Source organism: Xenopus laevis, chromosome 4L (assembly GCF_017654675.1).
Source record: "Xenopus laevis strain J_2021 chromosome 4L, Xenopus_laevis_v10.1, whole genome shotgun sequence".
Taxonomy (NCBI): domain Eukaryota; kingdom Metazoa; phylum Chordata; class Amphibia; order Anura; family Pipidae; genus Xenopus; species Xenopus laevis.
The window spans coordinates 57158048-57183415 of record NC_054377.1 but is presented as its reverse complement, the minus strand read 5'-3'; the positions used below and the strand labels follow the sequence as shown (position 1 = coordinate 57183415).

Below are 25368 nucleotides of genomic sequence, written 5' to 3'. Positions count from 1 at the left end.
TTTGTGAAACCGCAGGGAAAATTTGCCAGCGTCAAAAACGAGAAGCCGTCGTCGTTTCGCTATTTTTTTGGCGAATCGAAACGCCCCAAATTCGCCCATCACTATTTAGAATAAGAAGACAATTCAAAAACTACAATAAAGAAAAAAGTAAGGCCAATTCAAAAGTTGACTACATTTAGCCTTTTTATAACATACTGAAAGTAATGGGCATAGTTTTGTCTTCCCAAGCACTCCAGTTTTTGCTTCTGTATTTGTTTTATTTTTCCATATAGAAATCTGTATTTGTAGATTATTGTTGAAGTTCTGAGTTCTAAGTATTAGCATAAAATTATCATAAACCACATACTCCATTCTGATGATCAATTCTTCAGGTAATGACACCTTTAAAGGACGACAGCTGACCATTATTTCATCAACTATCACTCTTGTTTATTTTGCATGAATATGAAATGGAAAGTTACGGGTATATTTAGCTAAATCTGCATAACGTTTTACTTTTTCTTGATACTGATGGAGAGCAACTGCGAATGCAACCCAACTGCCAACCATTAAATGCTGAAAGCTGAGATAAAATGCCATTTCCAAAAAAGTCTTGGTGCTATTTTATTCTTATATACTTTTATATCTGTATATACTTTTCAGAATTGAGAGCTCTGTTGAAACTTAGTTTATTTATATCTATACTTAGACGTGAAAAGTAAATAATTTTCTTGATCTCAATAGTGCATTTTTGCCAGGCTTCAGACTAAAGCCAAGTAACTTTATTTTTATTATTATCCTTCACCCTCTAAGTGCCAGAAAACATAGAATCTACATTGCTAATAAAAACATATTATTGTGCTTGTGCCATAGATTCCTGCAATATTAAAGATGTCAGAGCACTTACAAGTGGACCCCTATTCCACAACTAGATTTTTAAATGGGTGATACAATTTATTTTATTAAAAGAATTAGAAAAAAATTATATTACATGAACTGCCGGAAAATAAATCCAACTACTTTTTTTGTAGCTTTTAATATGCATATAAACCACTATTCCAGAGAGCATTGATTCCTCGCATGGGCTTTGCTTGATATGTATCCATTATATGGCAGCTGAGTATGCAAGACAGTTAGTTTCATGTAGGGTTGAAGAAGATTATGGAAAATTATTATTTTGCAGAATGAAAATTGTCACTCTTACAGTTTTTCCCTTACTTGTAATTATCGCTAGATGACTTTGTCAGCTTTACTGACCCAGCACCAGAAGAAATGACTTCAACGTCTTTTGGAAAACCTCATCTATGCATGTATTAAATAAATGCAGCGTTCATTGGAAATGATTGCAAAAATTACAGAAGGTTAACCAGTTGCATAGCTCATGATGCTTTACACTTTCTATCTGCCTTCCAATCTCTGGCATAAAAGATTGAAATTCTGCTACATTTAGTTTTTTGTGTTTTACAAATAGTGTGGTTTTGTGAGGCTATTACATCTGGATGGGCTATATAGACAAAGCAATTTTTAATTATTCAGGACAGTTCATGGCTATACTAAAGGGGATAGGATAGTCCTGACTTGTGGCTCATATTTAGTATTCCATTAAGTGCTACAGCTAATTTTTTTGGTGTAAATTTCAGAATATTTTAAACCCTAAGTCAATATTTTCTTATGTCTGGAGCAATTGTAGAATGACCCAATGACTTCACTTGTGTATTAACCCATCATGCTATATGGCAAAATAAATTGCACAGTCTGCAGCTTCCTGTTTGACAATAATCACCCACATTCAACAATGGAAGACCAAGCCACCAAATTTCTATTTTCTCAATGATTTCCAGTGATCTGATTTGTTTATACAAGGTCCTACATGAAGAGCCATTTGATTTTAAAACAAGCATGATGACCTGCCATTGAATATCCCAGTCTGACATTAACACATGCACTGCAAACATCGCCACAAATGATGCAATTTGCAACAGCACTGAAAAAAAACGCGCTAACTTCTGCATGATTTATCAATGAAAACCCCAATGTGCATAAGCATTGGTAAATCAAACACATGTGACGTGTATCTGAACTTGAATTCAGGAAAATAATACTTTGCAGATAAAAAATATGGCAATGCTCATTTATGAAAATAGATGCTAAATTGCATGGGGGTAGGTGCAAGTTTCTGTGCTCTACAATGAAGTACAGAGGCCTGTAGCAATTTATCTAGACAGGGAGACAAGGTGCAATATGCAAATTCATGGCAAATTGTATAATTTTTTTTTGCACTTTGCACCCTCCAGATATAAATGACGACTATAATGACATATATAAGGGGATCAACTAAGCAGACTTTTGGGGTAACATAGTAGCATATTAAGTTAGGTTGAAAAGACACACGTCCATCAAGTTCAACCTTTGAACTCTATTTTAACCTGCCTAACTTCCAGTTCATCCAGAGGAAGGCAAAAAAACCGAAATGCATCTCCAATTTGCCTTAGAGGGGAAAAGAATCTTTCCTGATTCCAAGATGTGAAAACGGGTCAGACTCGCCCATCACTAGTTGAGACCTTTGGTCTTTGTTGATCATTTTTGCTTAGTTGTATGTATTTGCACTTTTCTACATCTTAGTCATAATATTTACAATATGTACCACTTTTCTACTTTTAAACGTCATAATACAGTGGGCCTACTGTAATTGCCACTTTATCGGTTTGTTTGAACAAGATAAAAAAAGTAGTAGTAGTGATGCTATTAAGTAGTAGTAGTGATGCTAGTCTTTGGTAATAGTGATGGGCGAATTTGCGCCCGTTTTTGACGCCGGCGTCTGTTTTTTCGAAAAAAAAATTGACGCTGGCAAATTTTTGCCGCGAATTTTCACGGGCGTTTAGCGAATTTATTCGCTGGCGGCGAATCGTGCAAATTTGCCCATCACTATTTGGTAACAATCACACACAAAAAGAAATGAAATGAAAAACGCTGCGTCTTCATCCAACAGTCGTATGTAGTTTGTACCTGTGATTTCTCGATCAGTCTCAGTGATTTCTTGATTATATTCTGCACATCAGACAAGGTAATTGCTTAGGGACCCACTCACAATATACAGTACACATAGGGGCAAATTCACTAAGATTCGTAGTTGCGCCAGGCGCAACTTCGCTGCGCTTCGCCACACTTAGCCAGGCGTAGTTTCGCCAGCGCTCCGCAAATTTACTAAAATCCAAAGTTGCACACAGGGGTAGCATAAGGTTGCGAAGTTGTGCTAGCGTTGATTCGCTAAGCGGAGCGAAGTTACGCTAGCGATGGTTAATTTGCATACGGCGCCAAATTCAAATTTCAATGGAGGAATACGTAGGATCACTACAAATGCCTGGGAAACCTTCAAAACATCAAATACATTTTTTTTTTGCCCTATACATGTGCCCACTGTATAGTTAAGTTGCCATGAGTTAGGAAATGTAGGGGGGAAGGAGGGGAGCCCCAAAAAATTTTTCTATCTTTTTCAGCCTATCACCCATAATATAGAAAACACGCCAGCGTTTTTTGGGACTTAGAAAAAATTTGAACTTTTTTTGAAGCAATCCCTATCTACTCTATTGCGCTTCGCCTGGTCTGAGGTGGCGAAGGAAGTCTAGCGTAAAAGGTATCGTTCAATACACTGCGCGCGTTAGTGAATTTGCGTAGTTACGTCCGTAGCGAAAATTCGCCAGGCGTAAGGGTGCGAAGTAACACTAGCGAATTTACGCCAGCGTGAATTTGCGAAGTAACGAAAATGCCCAACGCTAGCGAATTGACGCTAGCGTTAGGCGTTTCGGCGCTTCGTGAATTTGCCCCATAGAATATAAATGTCACAATATAAGGCTGATTAGTAATTAATACAGATAATTACTACATGGCAGCACAAAAACCAGTGCAACTAGCAGTATAATTTAATAATCAGCCCCGTAGCATCATCTTATATTACAGTCCAACCTCATTTTCTGCTGGATAATATGTGACGGCCCCTAAGTTTAGCTTCCAACAGCTGCTCAGAGCCCACTGATCATGTGAGTGTCGCAGACACTTTCCAAGTTCGTGACCCCCTGTGACAAGTTTGAAGTCCTGGATCATTGCTGCTATTGAGAAGCTGAAACTTTAGGCTGGTGTAATAAATTCAGTATATAAAATATGGCATTTTTGATCACATTCATTTTTATGGTTACAGCTAAACTCTCAATATCCTCCTCATATCAGAACCACATCTCAGAAGTACTTAAAAATGTTTCCATTTATAAGAATACATACAGTTTAGAATTAGTGATGGGCGAATTTGCGCCGTGAAATGTGCGAAACGGCGAAAAATTCGCGAAACGGCGCCGGCGTCTCGTTTTTGACGCCGGCGCCCGTTTTTTCGACGCCGGCGCCCGTTTTTTACGCCGGCGTCCATTTTTGACGCCGGCGTCCATTTTTCGAAAAAAAAAATTTTGGCGCCGGCGAATTTTTACCGCGAATTTTCGCGGGCGTTTCGCGAATTTATTCGCTGGGTGCGAATCGCGCAAATTCGCGCCTGCCAAATAAATTCGCCCATCACTATTTAGAATACACTCTTTTATCAACTGCAGCAAGACTATTGAACAAGCAAGGTTTAGAGTAAGCTTGCTTCTGGGAGTTACTGTATGTATTGGTTTGTGGTATGCTGTGATTTTCTGAAACCCCAGTAGCATTGGCATGTTGAGTCCTGATGATTTACAGTCCAGTAATATTTAGTTAAGTGTTATGGGTTACATCTTTAACTGGACCCATGGAAGTCATTCTATGGTAAATTCTTTCTCATGAGTACGTTATATATGCAGATCACTCTAGATATTTCATGCTTTCCTAGTACAGAGATACTTCATTACTTAAGGATTGTAATATTGGGGATACCATCTGGGCTCACACACAGTATATCATAGAATTTCATTAGGGGAAATGAGAATGATAAAACGATCAATACCATCCTAATTTTAGTATGTAGCTTTAGTTTGGCCTTTCTTTCACATTGCTGTCAAGTGCCTTAAAAGTAGATACTGTGCTCCAAGATTTATGTATGTGTGCTCAAGGGAAACAACAAATTGTACTGGCCAATTTAGTTCAATTTGCTAACTTTCTGGAGTGGCTTTCTCTTATCTGATGACCCTGGGGACCTAATTATAAGCACAACCAGAAGTTGAATTATGTTACAGTATATGTATGTATTGGAAATTTTACACAAGTGAACAGTTTTTAAATATATATATATATATATATATATATATATATATATATATATATATATATATATATATATATATATATATTCTACATATACATCTACAGCAAAGGCACTATATTTTAAGAAGTCTAAACAGGCCGTTATGAAGATATATATGCAAGCAAATAATTTCTTAGGTCATTTAAAAATGTTCAGAAACCCCTTAATGTATATTTGTGAATAAAGCAATACATTAGTGGAAATTGGAAAACTTCCTGGAAGAGATCCATTACTAATTTGTTTTTGCTCATGAGTTTTGTATGCTAGGTTAATCTGGCCAGTTCCAACAGCTTCATCATTGCGGCTCACTAATAAGGTTACACCTGAATAAATTGCAAGCTATCTTTAGTGAACCGGATAGTGCAAGGATATAAACAAAACTATGAATATTCATCATCATTATGATTTATTTATTTGTATAGTGCCAGCAAGTTACCCAGCACTTAAAACTCATTTCTAATAGAAAGGGGGCATATAATAATTTATCAAACAAGCAGAATTTCTAGTTTAGACAACTCGACAAGGGCAGGTTTAGTTATTCTATCAATAATTGAGCTACCCTGGCATCTACTTACTTTCTAGGGTCAGTCTGGGAATACTCTAGGGCACATTTATCAACATTCAAATTTATGATGTGACAAGCCAAAATGTAATTTCAGTGTGGCTTATTTTGTAAGTAAAAATTATACAACTTCCAAACGAAATGCTGTGTAATTTTCAGGCACATTTTTAACCTTAGTAAATTACCCATATGGTTGAGTCAAGCTCCTTAGGGTAAGGAAGAGTTAAACAGAACCATATGCAGAGGGGCCAATTCATTAACTTCGAGTGAAGGAATAGAAGAAAAAAACTTTGAATTTCAAAGTGTTTTTTTGGCTACTTCGACCTTCGAATCGAATGATTCGAACTAAAAATCGTTCGACTATTCGATAGTCGCAGTACTGTCTCTTTAAGAAAAAACTTTGACACCCTAGTTCGCCACCTAAAAGCTACCCCATAGGCTTGGCTAAGTTTTTCTGGTTGAAGGATAAGCCTTCGATCGTTGGATTAAATCCTTCAATTCGAAGGTTTTAATCGTTCGATCGAACGATTATTCCTTTGATCGTTCGATCGCAGTATTTGCGCAAAATCCTTTGACTTCGATTTTCAAAGGATTTTCATTCCCAGTCGAATATCGAGGGTTAATTAACCCTCGATATTCGACCCTTGATGAATTTGCCCCTTAGTGTGCTACTAAAAAAAAAAACTAAATTTCCTTGTTTGTGTGATGAATTTAAGGATTCAGATTCAGCACTAGCCAGGTACTTGGATTCAGTTGAATCCTACTGAAAAAGGCCAAAGTCTGGTTAAATCATAAACTGAATCCTGGATTAGGTGCATCCCTAATCATTCACTATTGCAGAAGTTTTTCCTAGGCGTAACCTGCCAGTAAAATCCATAATATGAAAGAACCCTTTCTTTGAGAATATCAGAGGCCGTTCATTTGCTTGTCAAAATGCTTTTTTTCTGAATTCATTCTATTCTGTGAAATGTCACCTTGTTAATGAAAATTAGTATTTAACAGGTCATTATCATTATTTATAATTATGAGAGAAGCTGGTGTACAATAGAATTACAAAGTAGCTTTCATTTGCTCTGAAGTACTAATTTGTGATACTGAAGTCAGTTCCATATTTGTGGGTCAGTAGCTCTACATCGATTAAAAGCTACTACAAGGTTAGCTCCATTAAGCATTGTGTATGTTAATGATTACCTCTGCAATCTTAAAGTGGTGAGGTCACAATACAAATGTGGCCCATACTGTTGAATGTCCAGAGGTCAGAAGACACATTTGGTCTATAGTGTTAAATGTCCATTACTTTAAAAGCCTGATATAAGACACCATAGGGCAGATTTATCAAGGGATGAATTACGAGTTCATGGAAGTTATTTTAAACTTCCATGAACTCCCATGAACTTGAAATTGAACCAACTACAATTTATTAAAAAAATCTAATATTTTGTACTTGGGTGAATAGGATTGAACCTCAAACTCGAATCGAATTCAAATCAAATTTTAATCGGATTCAAAAATAGATTTTCAGGAACGCAGCAAACAATTCCAAATTGATCCCACAACGTCCCCCATAGGCTAAAACAGCAATTCGGCAGGTTTAAGGTGGTGAATAGTAGAATTTGAATTCTTAAAGGGCCAGTGCATGATGCTTTTTAAAAATCACATTTTTTTAAAAAAAAACCTCAAATCAAATTTTAACTATTCCCTAGTCGAATTTAACAGTTTTAGCCATAAAAAACGCAAATGTCTGTACCTATGTTTGTACCTATAGCTACAGAATTTCTTTCCCTATAAATGAATCAGGAAATGGTTTGGAATGGTTTTTGTGGTAGAGGTATAATTTGAAGGTAATTTTTCTGTTTTCAAACACTGTTGGAATTCTTTTGTATCTGCTTCCTCCTGATCAAGTACTATTTTTCTGTAACGTGTTCGCTACATACCAGTACAACGTTGTTAGTACAGCTGTGTGATAAAACCTGACCAACAACAGATGAGATGTTTGTGAGATGTTTGCTTAATATGGCAAGGGCATGGGAATACATCTTGATCTATATGCCCCAGCCCATCCAACTGATCACAAGGAATGGGAAAAGAAAGAGATAAAGCAGCTCATTTCCCTGGCATGTCCAAATTTCTTAAGTAGTATTGTGGGTCACCAGGACATTTTGGGGCAGATTTATCAAGATGTGAGTGTAGAGCTTAATAAATAAAAACTCGCCCTTGTTCTATTCATTCCTATGGGATTCTTACTTTCACCCATTGACAAATGCAATTTTAAAATTTCCATAAGAATCAATAGAACATTGGTGAGTTTTTATTTATTAAGCTCTACACTCACATTTTGATAAATCTGTCCATTGGTATTTTAGTGCTTTTTTTGCTTTTTATTAATTTTTCTAATTGTAAAGTAGAATTTGGGGTTTGGTAAGCAGTGTGATTGATTTTACAGAGATAAGAACTTTATTATGATAAGTTTTGTCCTCAAAAGAAATTTGAGACCAGTAGATATGAACCTGTTCCTATAGTTCTTTAAATGTTTTATTGAGATGCCAGTTTATTTATGGATTGAGTATGAGTGCCTGATACTGACATCTGCAGCAAGATCAGTAGATTTGACACAGAACTATGTCAGTAGCACTTTCATTTGGAGCAAGGGCAATCATCTGTAACTCTTGACTATGGCAAAAGAAGCCTACTATAACTAGAATTAGTAGTTAAAAGCACCACAGGAAAGATCCGCTGGGTCATGTTGCTAACTTAAATAGCAAAATCTTTGGAGGAAATTGTGCGACATTTTATAGTAATAAATACTGTATAATATCAAGTAAAATGCATACTATATGGTTAAATGCAACATTACATGGATCTGGTTTACATAAGTTTAAAGGTACGTTTGTGAACTGAAAATGTACGTTAATTTGATTATTTCAGTTTATTTATACATTTTCTCTGTTATTTATCCAACCTATCTAAAAATATGCATATGTTCCAGGAAATGTGTTTCCTAAGATCCGTCATACAGGTAGGAAGGACAGTTTAGTCTTCCTTACTCATACACTGTGTAGACAAGATTCAAGCACCTGCACCAGAATCATTCCCAAGATTTCTTTTTCTAAATAATGGCAGCTATTTCTGAGTGAAAGAACATTAGCTGGCAAATTGGCATGCAAATTGTTGTCTCAAAAAGTACCCTTCTTTGAAGAAAGGAGAAATCTATTAAAAACGAAGATGAAGAAAACATCAAGAGCAAAGGCTCTATTTTCTTCAGTTTTTGGATAGACTAAAGCTAAAGATTTTTTTTTTCTTAACAAAACAACCTACTTGGCGGGCATGCAAAGTCCCTGCTGTGAAATAGGACTAATATATCCTCAGTGCTTCCACTGTAATTTGAAAACTAATGTTTTGGAATAGCTGAGATAGCAGTTTTTTTCATGGTTACCGAGCATGAATTGTTTTCACATTGCCTTGTGTTTTTTACGTTCTACCTTTTCTTCAGATGCAGCATAATCCAGCTACATACACTTAAATTCTGCTTAAAAGTTATTAAGAAATTTCCGTCTAGATTTTCCTTTAAAGGGCAATTAAACATAAAATTAAATCACTACTGTACGAAAATGCATTCACAAAAGTGTATGCAAAAGTTCTGAAATTGTTATAGAAGTCTAGGCCTAGGGTAGGCATATGGAAGTCATCTCAGGCTGAAAGGGAATGATTTCAACAAGTATACTGTATGTTTACCTGATAAGGATCATTTATAAAAACTGGCGAAATTTGCACCTGGGCAGTAATCTATGGAGACCAATCAGTGATTAGCTTTTTTTCAGCCAACTGCAGGTTGAGCATTGGAAACAATTATCTGATTGGTTGCCATGGATTACTGCATATGTGCAAATTTTCCCACTGTTTGTGAATGAGCCCCACTGGTTTACAGGGGTCCTAGGCAATGAGGTAGATTGAAACTGCCTGTACTGGCTTAAAAAGTTGTTCACCTTTAAATTAACTTTTAGTATGATGCCGAAAGTGATATTCTGACACAAATTGCAATTGCTTTTCATTTTTTATTATTTGTGGTGTTTGAGTTTTTTATTCAGCAGCTCTCCAGTTTGCAGTTTCAGCAATCTGGTTGCTAGGATGCAAATTACCCGAGCAACCATGCACTGATTTGGTTAAAAGACTGGAATATGAATAGGAGAGGGCATACAGTAAATAGACCAGTAATAAAAAGTAGCAATAATGATAAGGGACAAATTTATTAAGGTTCATGTGTTTTCCACAAAAATTGGAGTTGTTTTTTTGGTCAAAACTCTAATTTTTAGGTGAAAAAAAAACTTTTTCAAGAAATGTATACCCCGACCCTTGAATCCGAAAATACACAATCTAAAACCTGGCAAGGTCATGTAGAAGTCAATGAAAAAGGTCTCTTGAACCATTTGAACATGTTAACAGCCTGCTGTTTTTCTCTCGATAAGTTCAAGTTTTCGGGTCACAACTCGAACTTGCAGAATCAAGTTTTTTCCATTCAAGTTTTTTCTTAGTTCAGTCGAGTTCATTTGAATTTAATCAGGCTATAAAATATTCTAATATTCGATCTTTGATAAATAACCCCCTAAATGTATAGTCTTACAAAGTATTTGTTTTTAGAAGGGGTCAGTAACCCCCATTTAAAGTCAGAAGAGGAAGGCAAATAATTTAAAAAACTATAAAAAATAAATAATAAAGACCAATTGAAAACTTGCTTAGACCAATTGGCCTTTCTATAACATACTAAAAGTTAACTTAAAGGTGAACAACACCTTTAAGTTGATTCTAAAGTGACATCAAAAATACAGTAGCTCATTATAACAATATTATTGCAATCTAAAACCAATAAATATAACAAATGAATATACTGTACTGTAAATCAGAAAAAAAATACTAGCGCTAAGGAATAATTTAAACTGCATTGTTAATGCCCCCTCTAGTTTATCAGTTGCAAATTCTTCCAACTGAAAACAAATGAAACGCCTGAATAAGCTTGATTTTGTCACATATTGGAAAAAATTATTTATACACCCTTCCCTTTATACATGCTGTTCCTTCCATATATATATATATATATATATATATATATATATATATATATATATATATATATATATATATATATATATATATATATATATATATCACAAGCAAGCTGGAGCACTCACATGCAAAGTAGGCAACTGCCTGGGTGCTGGTTACATAATAGTATAAACAGCAACCAAAAAACCGCACTCACAGGACTTGATTTGTGCAAACAAGAAGTGGTTTTTTATTCCGACGTTTCGGCTCTAACACTCGAGCCTTCTTCAGGAAGTGAACATAGTGCATTGTACAAACCAAACATTTAAACCCCCATTTTGGCGCCAAACCTCCATCTTGCGACGTCATTAAACACTCAGGAACGTGAATCAGTGATCGTATTGTATATTAAAGTGTCAATATAAACACCATGCGCCATGTATCAAGTGCAAAATCGGATTTACCCAGCATGTAACCAATGTGGTGAAGTATATCAGTGCAGTGTCAGACGTGCATCCACTGTCCCGTGTCAGTCTGTGCTGACAGCGTGAGCAGGTGACAAGTGCAAGTTAAAAGGAATACTTACCCCGAGGTCACATATGCAGCCAGAGGGTGGCGATCGCCCTTGTCTCGCCCCTATTCGCTTCAACGTTCCCACACAAAATGCCGAAAGACCCAATCGCAACCTTGGCTATGACGTGTGCTCCGCATCCAACCGATCGTCCCTCCTCCGTGTACTATTGGTTACCGGGTCATAGGCTCCGCCTCCATGTCAAAAGCGGGTCGTCCTAGTGGTGCATATCACCGTGCGACTCTTAACCCCTGTCTCCTCACTGCTAGTCCTGCGCCTTGACCCCCCTTCTTTTAGGCTAAAGTGCTAGAGACCGGGTGCTGTAATAAAACTCACCCTGCTCGCACTCTTTGCTCATCACCCCTAGCATTGGGTCGGGGAGAGGCTTTTAGCAGTGGGAGAATGGAGGAGGAGAACCTTTTCGCCTTTTCTCGCATCGTAACCAGACACTTGGGGATTACATGTAGTCAATCACCAATCCTTCCATGGGTCATTCAGCTTAGTGGGTTCGTCTTTCGTTTAGGGCCTATCTACAGTCCCCGCTGTCACAGTGCCTCAGGGCATCACATATCCCGGTGAGCATAAAACAAAAACACCTGTATGGGCATAAACTAGAACTGTAACATAGTATTATTAGCAAGCATGAAACTTATGCAACAATGTGTGCTACTTGTAATCGTCATGGCCAAAAAATTACATTGATACATTGGTCTGTAGTATCAAAGACCTTTAGAGGAAATTGTTTGACTCAATCATAGGACATAAACAATACATAATCATCAGTACAGGTATCGGTAGTCACCAAGGGTATTTCATTCCATATCCCTATACAGTAGAAGTCATTGTATTATTTCTGCAATAGTTGAAAAAGAAAAATTCCTGTTCTGATAGTCCCCAGTCTTATTGGAGAACAAAACCAGAACCATCTGATGTTAGCGAGCAAAGCAAAAGTTTCAAAAAAACTGAGACATCGGCAAAGTCTCGTTTAATCCCTTGGGTGCCAGAGTGTCTAATGTAAAGATCCACTTACTCTCTTTTTGTACTAATAAAAGATCCCTATTTCCCCCTCTTCTGGGGGCTGGCACATGATCAATTATCATATGTCTGAACTGCGGGAGAGTGTGTTTCATATTAAGCCAATGCCTTGGTACCGGTTGGTCAGATCTTCCAGTGGCCAGCAATACGGGAAAGGGTGGAGAAAAACAAGGAGGGGCGGGACCAAACACCACAGGCAGACCACCGAGAAGGGGGACGAGGAGAATATAGTTGTTAATTTATCCCAACACTCCTTGACGATGGGGGAATCAAGACTCCTTAATAGGGGACTGAAATTCGTACCTACTAACTACTCTACACTATTTGATGTCTACAAAGACATTCATGTATTTAAAAGACACCTCAAGTTATGTGACTACTACAAAGACAGCAAACTGACTGAATTCATACCTTTTAAGAAAAAGAGTACCTTTGACCCCCTCAACACTGCTCCTGCTATTTCCATATTTACACAACTCTTGGCCAATGATTCTCGAGAGATACACCAAAAGAGGGCTAAAAGTTACTCTAACCTCTCTGCAAGTGAGAGAGAAGCAATCAATACCCTAAAAGCAGACGATAATTTGATCATTAGACAGGCAGATAAAGGAGGGGCAATTGTACTACTAAATAAATCCTATTACTCTGACGAACTGACCAAACAACTAGCTGACACTAACATTTATACTAAGCTACGAGATGATCCCACTAGAAGATATAAGAATACATTGGATTCATTGATTAATGCTGCACTCTCATCAGGGTGGATAGATGAAACGACAAGACAATTTTTGACAACTGATTTTCCAAAGACACCATTCATATATACGCTACCAAAAATCCATAAGTCTCTGGTTGCACCACCAGGCAGGCCGATTATTTCGGCTTTGGGATCCCTTTTCCAACCAGTAGCACAATACCTAGATTCTTTCTTACAACCAGTAGTACAAAGTATGGACTCCTATGTAAAGGACACGACACATTTACTCACTCTACTAGAAGATGTTAACATTTCATCTGAGTGCCTGCTAGTGACAATGGATGTATCTAGTCTCTACACTGTCATACCGCACGGGTTGGGTATAGCTGCGTGCAGGGAAGCACTAACAGGTGCTCACCAGGGACCCCCCCCATTGAGTTTCTAATCACTCTACTCGACCTGATATTGTCCCACAATTATTTTACGTTCAAAGATGTTTTTTTCCTACAAATCTCTGGGACTGCGATGGGCTCCAATGTAGCTCCCTCCTTTGCCAATCTGTTCATGCAGCAGTATGAAACCCGATACCTGCTCCCACTGGGTAGAGACAGGATTGTTTTCTACAAACGTTATATTGACAATTTACTGTTAGTTTGGGATGGCACAGAAGATGAACTGAGGGATTTTTATGGAGGGTTGAACAGTATGGACTCACCCATCAAATTTACAATGACCTATGACAGACATAAGATAGATTACCTAGATGTGAGTATTTTCCTAAGAGATGGTACTGTGGGTACGACTTTATATAAGAAACCCACGGATAGGAATAGCTTAATACAAGCACATTCCCATCACCCACCCCATATGTCTCGGGGGGTCCTTTATTCCCAATTCCTGAGAGTAATCAGGAATAATTCCTGCAGGGATACAGCGGAAATACAACTTGACATTCTGGCCAAACAATTTACCTCTAGGGGTTACCCAGATAAACTTATCAGGGAACAGTTGGAAAGAGCACGCTTACATACTCAAGCGGATCTAATAAAACACAAGTCTAACCCCGCAAAGAAAAAACCAGACTCTATTTTTCTAACAGAGTGGACAGATACAAGCCTCCAGGTGAAAAATGCTTTGAAGAAACGATGGGAAATCATCAGTACGGACACTAGTTTACCATTTTTTGGCAAAAGGGAACCACTTGTTGCGTATAGGAGGGGGCGTAATCTAAGTGACATGCTGGTGAGGAAAGATCTCACTAAGGACTCTAAGAAGTCGCACAATTGGCTTGACAGACCCCTGAAACCAGGATGTTACAAATGTGCTAGCTGCCTAACTTGTGGGGGTATGTCGCAAGGCACCCACTTCACACACCCGAGAACAGGGATGAAGTACAAAATCAATTACAGAGTGACATGCACCTCCGATCATGTGGTATACATGGCTTGGTGCCCGTGTGGCCTACATTATGTAGGAAAAGCGTCCACGACCTACCGTGAGCGAATGAACAACCATCGTAGCGCAATCAGGAGCGCTCTGGCCACTGGAAGATCTGACCAACCGGTACCAAGGCATTGGCTTAATATGAAACACACTCTCCCGCAGTTCAGACATATGATAATTGATCATGTGCCAGCCCCCAGAAGAGGGGGAAATAGGGATCTTTTATTAGTACAAAAAGAGAGTAAGTGGATCTTTACATTAGACACTCTGGCACCCAAGGGATTAAACGAGACTTTGCCGATGTCTCCGTTTTTTTGAAACTTTTGCTTTGCTCGCTAACATCAGATGGTTCTGGTTTTGTTCTCCAATAAGACTGGGGACTATCAGAACAGGAATTTTTCTTTTTCAACTATTGCAGAAATAATACAATGACTTCTACTGTATAGGGATATGGAATGAAATACCCTTGGTGACTACCGATACCTGTACTGATGATTATGTATTGTTTATGTCCCATGATTGAGTCAAACAATTTCCTCTAAAGGTCTTTGATACTACAGACCAATGTATCAATGTAATTTTTTGGCCATGACGATTACAAGTAGCACACATTGTTGCATAAGTTTCATGCTTGCTAATAATACTATGTTACAGTTCTAGTTTATGCCCATACAGGTGTTTTTGTTTTATGCTCACCGGGATACGTGATGCCCTGAGGCACTGTGACAGCGGGGACTGTAGATAGGCCCTAAACGAAAGACGAACCCACTAAGCTGAATGACCCATGGAAGGATTGGTGATTGACTACATGTAATCCCCAAGTGTCTGGTTACGATGCGAGAAAAGGCGAAAAGGTTCTCCTCCTCCATTCTCCCACTGCTAAAAGCCTCTCCCCGACCCAATGCTAGGGGTGATGAGCAAAGAGTGCGAGCAGGGTGAGTTTTATTACAGCACCCGGTCTCTAGCACTTTAGCCTAAAAGAAGGGGGGTCAAGGCGCAGGACTAGCAGTGAGGAGACAGGGGTTAAGAGTCGCACGGTGATATGCACCACTAGGACGACCCGCTTTTGACATGGAGGCGGAGCCTATGACCCGGTAACCAATAGTACACGGAGGAGGGACGATCGGTTGGATGCGGAGCACACATCATAGCCAAGGTTGCGATTGGGGTCTTTCGGCATTTTGTGTGGGAACGTTGAAGCGAATAGGGGCGAGACAAGGGCGATCGCCACCCTCTGGCTGCATATGTGACCTCGGGGTAAGTATTCCTTTTAACTTGCACTTGTCACCTGCTCACGCTGTCAGCACAGACTGACACGGGACAGTGTCTGACACTGCACTGATATACTTCACCACATTGGTTACATGCTGGGTAAATCCGATTTTGCACTTGATACATGGCGCATGGTGTTTATATTGACACTTTAATATACAATACGATCACTGATTCACGTTCCTGAGTGTTTAATGACGTCACAAGATGGAGGTTTGGCGCCAAAATGGGGGTTTAAATGTTTGGTTTGTACAATGCACTATGTTCACTTCCTGAAGAAGGCTCGAGTGTTAGAGCCGAAACGTCGGAATAAAAAACCACTTCTTGTTTGCACAAATCAAGTCCTGTGAGTGCGGTTTTTTGGTTGCTGTTTATATATATATATATATATATATATATATATATATATATATATATATATATATATATATAGGTATATATATTGGAGATTCCAGTGATGACATCATAGTGAATAAGTTGCATCATCAAGCTCAGTCAGCTGTGTATGGGTGCCTGTAAATGACATATGTAAAAGTGATGAACATGTATTGATACAGTCCATTTCATGCTGTATTTATTAGACAGTGCTAATTATGGGAAGATGCATTAAGTACAAAAGTATATTGTTCAAAAAGTACATTGTTCAGTCTTTATTTTTTATTTTATCTTGAAATGTTCCAACACAGTGTTTCAAAGTGGGACCTGTTATCCAGAATGCTTGGGACCTGGGGTTTTCCAGAAAATTGATATTTCCATAATTTGGATCTTTATACCTTAGTCTAATAGAAAATCATGTAAACATTACCTAAATTGACTGCTTCCAATGAGGATTAATTATATCTTAGTTTGGATCAAGTACCAGGTACTGTTTTATTATTATGTAGAAAAAGGAAATCATTTTTTAAAATTTGGATTATTTGGATAAAATGGGGTCTATGGGAAAGGGCCTTTCCGTAATATGGATCTTCCTGGATAGAAGGTTTCCAGATAACTGAATCCATACCTGTACTATCATTATTTTATTATAATTATTTCCTGTCTTACACATGAAGAGTGCAGAATTGGGAACCTATTGAATGGCCTTCAATATGTTTTGTTTTATAGTAGCTTTTTGGACTCTTCAAGATATATTTTGTACATAAAATACAGATGGAGCAGACTTTATTGTTACAAAAGATGTATGTAAATCAAAAGCCACAACATTTATCTAAACATTGTGTTAAATGTTTTATTTAGGTATTCCGCTTCTGTAGTTAAATTACAATGTACTTTTGTCTATTATAAAGTTTTTCCACCAAAATGTCACTTAGACCTTTACTAAATACCCCCTTGAAGAAGTACAAAGCCACAGAAGTCTACAATACATGCTTTTATTTACAGTGAAATACATTAAAATGTATTGTGCAAAGAAGCTATTTTTATTTCAATTTTATTTCATTCTTTTTTTTTATCTTTAGACTCTTTCCACCCCTCAGTATGAACTGATAGTTGAAGCAAAAGATATGGCCGGTATGGATGTTGGTTTGATTGGAACAGCCACAGCAACTATCGTCATTGATGACAAAAATGATCATCCCCCTGAATTCACAAAAAAGGAGGTAAGACTCATGAGAAATATTTCAAGAATGTTTAACCTCTCTTCCTATATTTTATTTGTCTTCAGTAGTTACCAAAATAAGAGATTAGAGCAACTAGAGTGTTGTGATTGAAGGAAGGTTGGTATAGATTCATGGTTATTATAAAATATATTAAAATAGATAATTTTGAATCATTCAGGGAGCAGACCAAATTATCTAGTTGGTTCTTTTTTTCCTATCGAACGTATATTTTTGCTGTTCTGGGGTAGATGCAAGATGGTAATTCCTGATTTAGGCAATTTAATGTGTTGTACATCTATATTAAACGTTAAAAAAACATTTAGCATTGCCATTTTTTTGTCTTGATATATCACATTAATTCAAAAATTATATATTTCAGGAATAGCTAAACCAAACTAGATTCACCTAATGAAATGAAGTATGATTCAAAAAAATTAAATTAAATACAATTGTGTGCTTACATATTTTAACATAAACACTTTGCAGAAATAGCAAAGTTTTTCAAAGGATTGATAAAAATGTGAGTAATTGTTCTGTACTCTTAGTGGGGACAGAGGTTATCTTGAGCAGACTGCTAATAAAATGAGACAGTTATAATTAGTTTACGTTTTACTTCTGTGAATGTCAAAGAGTTGTGATTTTAAGAGATTGGTATTCAAATGGAAATTATTAACATATAGCCACAAATACCGAAGTAAGATTTAGTGCAGATACCTGCATTCCTCCCATGAATGAGTATTTGCCTGTTTAAGGACAGTGTTGCCTTTCTCCCCCTTGCACTGCCCTCTCCATTTTTGTGCAATGCGAGGTGCTTGTACAGGCAGACCCCAGAGCAATAAGGGGCTCAAAGAGCAGAAAATATATATTATTTATTTACATACACACAAACACCACTAAACTAAGTATTTGGGAGATCATGTTCTCCAACATGATATACAAATCTAGTTTCACATAAAGATAATGTCTGTCTGGCACAAATGTTGACTCTAGCTAGGTTTTCAGTATACATGAATATTGATTTCAATGTGTCGCAAAACACATTGAAATCAATGGCATCAAAATAATTTTGACGCACAACCATTTTTGACGTGAGCGACAATTTTAATACGCGCGACTATTTTGTCCAATTGCATTAAAGTCAATGGGCGCCCGAATAATTTTGACATGCAACAATTTTTATGCACGCGACAATTTTCGATGCAGTTTCGCATTGCATTAGTGGTCGGCGAAACGTGGTAATTCGCTGCGAATTCATACCTGGTGAATTTATTCACACATCACTACTGTACAAAAAAATGCTCAACTATTTGGCTACATTTTATGGTTATTCAGAACTACAGTACATACTAAACTGGAGCACTTCACAGAATCCCCACAAACTAGTTTTGTAGAACTAGAATGTGCAGTAGAATATTTAATGTATATCAGAACAGCTGCTGTGAGGTAAAGTCTTCATCTTACTTCTTTAAAACTGAATTATACAATTCTAAGCATATCTCTGTTTCAGAAGATGAATGTTTTTTTGCCTTCTCTTATTCAAAATGTATTCTATTGAAAATATACTGCATTGTGGTTTTACAAAAGTCTAGATTTAAGGATAATTATGTTTCAGGATATGATATTTGCTCTCCTGCCATAAAAAAAAAACAATTCTAGCTGATAATAAACTTCATATAATGTTGTTCTAATTTTAAGGGGCTGTTTACTAACAATCGGATTTAGATTTTTTCCGCGAATCTCTAAAATTTGTGGTTTTCCTATTTTTTTAAAAGCTTTAAAAGTTCAAGATTTATTAAGTGTAAAAACCACGAAAACCTCTAATACAAAATTTTGCCAGGTAAACGTTGAGCTGTGCTGGTCCTATTCCTATAACCTATTCGTTTTAAATTGCTTCTGACTTTTAGAGGTTTTTGGATTTTTGTTCCCTATGACTTGCCCAAATAATTCAAATTTTTAATGGTTGTAGAGGTATTTTTATTTTTTCAGATTGTTCAGCATTATTTTCCATTGATTAGGATCTTTTAATAATTGTGATGACATTCGTGGTTTTAGAGAAAGTGAGTTTAGTTGTGGTTTCAAAAACCTCTAAAACAAATAAAATTCAACCTTTAATAAATAGGCCTCTAAGTTCCTTTGCTTATTTTAAGATTTTAAGCAAAGAAACAAAACTACAACAACATTACATGAAGCTTATTATCAGTTAGACACTCCATCATAGAGTTTCTAACTAATATAGAGGCAGTTAGCATCAGAATTTGGGATGTTCCCTTAGGGAATAACCTGACTTCAGGTTCTTCGTGAGTATGTATATATATATATATATATATATATATATATATATATATATATATATATATATATATATATATATATAGATATATATATATATATATATATATATATATATATATATAAAAGCTTTGTATTGGACGAGGTTAGAACATATTTATCAGTGAATAATGAATCAGTAATCAGTTTATTATACAGTAGCTCTTGAAAATCAGACAATGACCGTTTGTCACATTGGTTACTTCATTTGTGCCATTTAGAATAGTTGTAAATTAACCAAAGTGTGTGATTTTATATATTTCATATATTCCTTTGGTTTCTTATCTTTACATATTTACTTCAGCTTCAGAGCTGTATACAAATAATGTAATAATAAATGATAATATATGAGCCCTATAATATAATAATTCACTTCAGTTTGTATCCTATGTCCATATCTTAGTGAGTAAAGAGACGTAACAAGGCAAACAGATGATTTAAGACTGCATTAACCTATGTAGACAGCAGCAGTTTTAATTTGATGGCATGACTGGAGAAGGCAACCTTTCCATCTTATTAGCAATACATGCAAGATTTAAAATGCTCCTGTTGTGTTTGTTACTAAGGATTTAAAAACATAAATACTCTTGACTTACTTCTAATGGAGAGGGAATAATGTATTTGAACTGAAGATGAGGCATTTGGGATAAGTTTTATATATATATATATATATATATATATATATATATATATATATATATATATATATATGGTATATATCTATATATATCTATATATCTATATATCTATATATCTATATATATATATATATATGGTATATATCTATATATATCTATATCTATATATCTCTACTTATCTATATATATCTATATATATATCTATATATATATATATTTATATCTATATATATATATTGTCTATATCTCTCTCTCTCTCTATATATATATATATATATATATACAGTATATATATATATATATATATATATCCCTCCAGGGAGTATATAAAATAAATAATGGCTCCATATCTACTTACTGAACAGGAACCCACATAACATAAATACTTCCCCAGTTAGAAAAGCTATTTAAATCATCCAACCTTTGTCTCCTAACCCCAAACATGCTAGTCATCCCAAAAACATTTATAATAGTATGAAAGAATCTGACTGATTGGCATTGAACAAGTTTCATCTGCATAAGAGGAAGACAAATAGAGGCAATTGTATTTCCTTCTATATAAAGAAAAACAGAATGGCTGGGACCTTGTAAAAATAAGGTAATCTGAGAATCATCATGTTGGAGATAACTCTATGCTATTTTTATAGATATAAATAGGCAGGAACAATGATTCTGGCAAAAACATTAGCCATGTTCAGTTTACTTTTTACTACATTTTAGGGTTTTATCTTGCAGCTAACCATCCTCCAATTATTTCAAGCAAACCTAAACCCAGCCCACATCTATAAAACAGTTTTCCCGTTAAAAGCCAAACTCATACGGGGGAATGTAATAAAAGTCGGTAACGGAAAAACTATTAGCAATGCAAAAAGTTATGCCTTTGCGCAAACAAATTTTGGTTTGTTCGAATTTAATATAGCTTTTGCAAACACGGAAACTGTTTAGCGACCACTTCCTACAGTGGAAGACCGTTTGCGACTTTTATAGTTTGCGCCAATGCGCAGTCAGTGTAATTACTGAAAAAATCGTTATGTTTGCTCCAAAAGATTACAACACCTACAAGCACTTCTTAAGAGTGCGCAATTACAATGCGCAATGCAATAACAGTTTAAGGAACAATATTACATTGTAAGATGTGGATTTTTATTCTTATTGGTGCAAATTGTTTTGCTCTTTGCGACTTTAATTACATTCCCCCGATATTCTACAAAAGATACAATTTTATGCCCAGTCCTTCTAAAACCTTATCCCATTTTGACATACCGAGGCATATGAACAATTCACACATATATAAACTTGTTTGTAAATGGTCACCTCTATATGAATAAAGGAATAAATAAGATACTTCTAAACATTTTGATTTACAGTGATTCTCAGTGACTTACAATGGAGAAATGCTCATTCCGTGATGAATCATCTTCTAATTTACTTGGATGAACTAATTGATGTGGCTCAATGAATGGAAACGCTGCAATTTGGCTGCTAATTGCAGTAAAATTACTAACAAGATGATACGCAATTGCAGCTCCACAATTGCTGCTATTCATATGCATATATTTAGACTCATTTATATTTTCACAAACGTATTAGACTGATATTCCCTACTGCAAGATCTGGACAGTTACAACATTGCCCTATTTGTTTCTACAAATCTGGAGTTTGCTGCCTATAAATTGTAACGTGTGTGATATAAGAAACAACTTAAGTGCATTATTACAAATATGACAACGAGTGCACTGAAATTGTAACAATTCTGTGATGTGAGAAACCACCCAAGTGTATTGTTATAAATAGGGCTAAGAGTGTAGTGAACATTTACAAAAAGATTATGCAAAAATATGAAAGTTAACCATAGTTAAAGGGCCACTAAAGCCCAAACAATAACATTCTTAAGTTGTTTATTAACTAAAAAAGTTTATTCTTAGCGGATAGTGGCCTTTGTTATACACCTTGTAATAACCCAAAACACAGCCCATCTTTCATATATGCATTTAGGTTTGGTGCAGCAACATGAAGTTGCCCTGGAACACAAGCCTGTTGAGATCAATTTGCAGTGATCACACCACAGTTAAAAGTTAAAAAAAGGCTTATGGAGAGTTTCTGGTACAAAAGTCATTTGGTACAGTGGCAAAGATAAGACCTATAGTAGCCTTAAATAGGAGTTTGAATTTGAGAGAGGTGACCTAGTCCACGGTATAGCAAAAATAAAAAAATCCAAATATGCATGCCAGAAACCTAGCTAATATTCCTAACTCTATGCTCTGCTTCTCCTCCCCACTTCCTCTTCCTGTGTCAAAAACCTTTCTCAAGGACTGAATTAAGGCTTAATTGTGTCACTAGTCAAGTTCGACTTTAATATCTAAAATTTTGATGGCCAGTTGTCGAGATCAGTGCTATTTTCTCAAGCTGTATGGCTGTGTGATTTTTAATACCTTTTCCTTGCATTAAACCTACATGTTCTTGTGTATTGCATCTACAGTAAATAATCAGTGCTTTTTGTCTGGATTGCTTTCCTTGCTTGATTACAGGAAATACAGGATTACTGAAAGCTACCACAGGGCTTCTGACACATTGGTAAGATCAAGTATAAACTGTCCACAGTATGTAACAAGTTCAAAAAAATGATGATGTTCTGAAGATGGTTGACTGATTTTATGATAAATTTCCCAGATAGTGTTTCCCTAATAACATTTTAGAAAATGGAGGCAGCAAATGAAATGACTAAATTTAGCCTCTTAACTCACCAAAGTCCCAAATGTGTGCTAAATGGTGTGTGTGTTTGGATTTGGGGTGCAGCTCCAGCTCAAGCTCTTTAATTTGCCTCAAAGAGGGAACAATTCCTTCCCGATTCCAAGATGCCAATAGAACCAGTCCCTGGATCAATTTGTGCTTAGCGCTATTTTCAATAATCCTGTAGATGCAATACACCTGAACATGTAGATTTAATGCAAGGAAAAGGTATTAACAATCACACAGCCATACAGTTTGAGAAGCAAGCACTGATCTTGGTGGTTTTTAATAAGCAGTGAATAATGGTAAGAAAAAGTAAACAGATCAGTCACAGCTTACTTTTTTTTTCCTGGGTGTCTTCATTTTTACATCTCTGCCTTATAACAATATTAGATTCTAGAGATGCTTTATCATTGCAAACACTGATGCACAAGATGTCCAGTAGAATCTGCTGAACTATTTGGTTTCCAAAGAAAATATAATTAAGGTTAACATTGTGTGCGCTTTGAGCAGGGAGGGTGGGATCACTGTCTCTGTGGACTGAAAATATCTTACACTTGGTCATAATACACCTTGGAATCATATGAAGGATGTGCCTTACATTTTCTTTCTACACTTAACCATTTTGCAAAGTTGACTTTCCCTTCCTTACATTTTCTTATGGCCAGACGAATGCATGCATAAAGTATATAATGTTTGTATGTATGTAATGTTTTAAGTTTTAACTTCCTCACTCAGCTACTCACCTAAAGCAATATATGCTTTAATAACACATAGGTGTTGATATACTAACATAGCTTCCAAATTACCCTGAGCAACCAATCAGATGTTTCTTTGATTTAGGAACTTGTAATAGAAAATCAAAATATCAATAAATCCAAATAAATGCACTTGTACAATTTAGCACCAGTGACATCCGATTAAATTAGGTAAAGTTATAACAAAAGTCTTCCAAAAGATGAACTCAACATTTTAGCGTTATATTTGAGCTAATAAATTTGACAAGAGAATTACAAGAGAGTTTCAGAGAGTTTACTGGTTGTGGCACTTATTTAATGGTATAAAAACATCAGAAATTGGTCTGAATTGACCATGTCTGGATTTGAACTTGGGACTACCCTAGGTGCATCAAACCCCGCTCTTAGCTCACACTTGTTGCACCTGCTGTTGCACCAGCCCTATTCTGCCCAATTTTTGACCAGCAGTACCAGGGACTGGACAGGCAATGTGGAAAGAGCAAATAAACAGCCACAATTGACAATTTTTTGCACTTTGCACACTTCCTTCCTCTGTTTCCTTCCTTTGTATTAGAGCACCTTTGGCCACCCCAATGAATTGAATATAGCACTGCATGTGTTGAGAATTGTATTCATGCTGGGAGGGAGGCCAATAAGCAACCCCGTCCTGTCCTCTAACTTGTGCATTGTTTAGACTTGAGTTAGGGAACAGCACAGCAGGGACACAGACTGCAATGGGTCCCCACATAATCAGAAAAAGCAGTAAGACACATTCCGATGAAGTGTCTTGTTTAAAAAGCCAAATGTTTTGACTATGCTTCAATAGTCAAACTGTATTCTATGCTTTGGGGTGCTTTCTGTGATTGCTCCTACACCCCAACAAATACTTACTCCCCAGAACAAGAATTGGTCTAAAATGACCCTGCCTCTGCTGTAGGTAAAAAAAATAACCAACTCTAATAAATATTCCCCTTATTTTCATCAATCTGGGTTTTTTTATTTTTCTAGAATAATGTGCAATGAATGCAGTGGATGTCTAGCATAGATGGTCATTAAGAAGGACCTTAAAGATGGCAGATAACTATACTGAGCCATTAATTTGCTTTTCTAGTTTGTGGAGTGGCCTTTATCATGGCTGCTCTGGGAATCAGAGACAGCAATCTCAGTTCATGCCAAGCAGTGAAGTACCTGTATCTGAGTTAGCAATGAAAAATGTTAATCTAAAGAGTAAAGGACAAGGTATTTATTCAGCTGTACATCTGCACTTGGGAATTTGAATGTTATTTGTCCAAGTATGACCTGGTTTTTATTTTTTTTGCATTTTACACTTTGATATTTTCCATTATTATGTATCTCAGAGCAGAGCATTAAATGAGACTTTACAGTTGCATCTAATAACAAGGTTGCATAATTATGTAGCTTTTGATACATTTTTCTATTTATATTCATCCGTTTTGTATGAAACATTATAAAGC

General features: G+C 36.3%; 1 protein-coding gene across 1 annotated transcript in view; it reads left to right on the top strand.

The window, feature by feature from the left end:
* The window catches only part of cdh13.L (cadherin 13 L homeolog), a 523301-nt gene that overhangs the window by 408080 nt on the left and 89853 nt on the right, over positions 1–25368 (top strand). Inside the window, 1 exon segment of the mRNA NM_001094730.1 lies at positions 17320–17460. Coding sequence (NP_001088199.1) covers positions 17320–17460 — 141 coding nt within the window.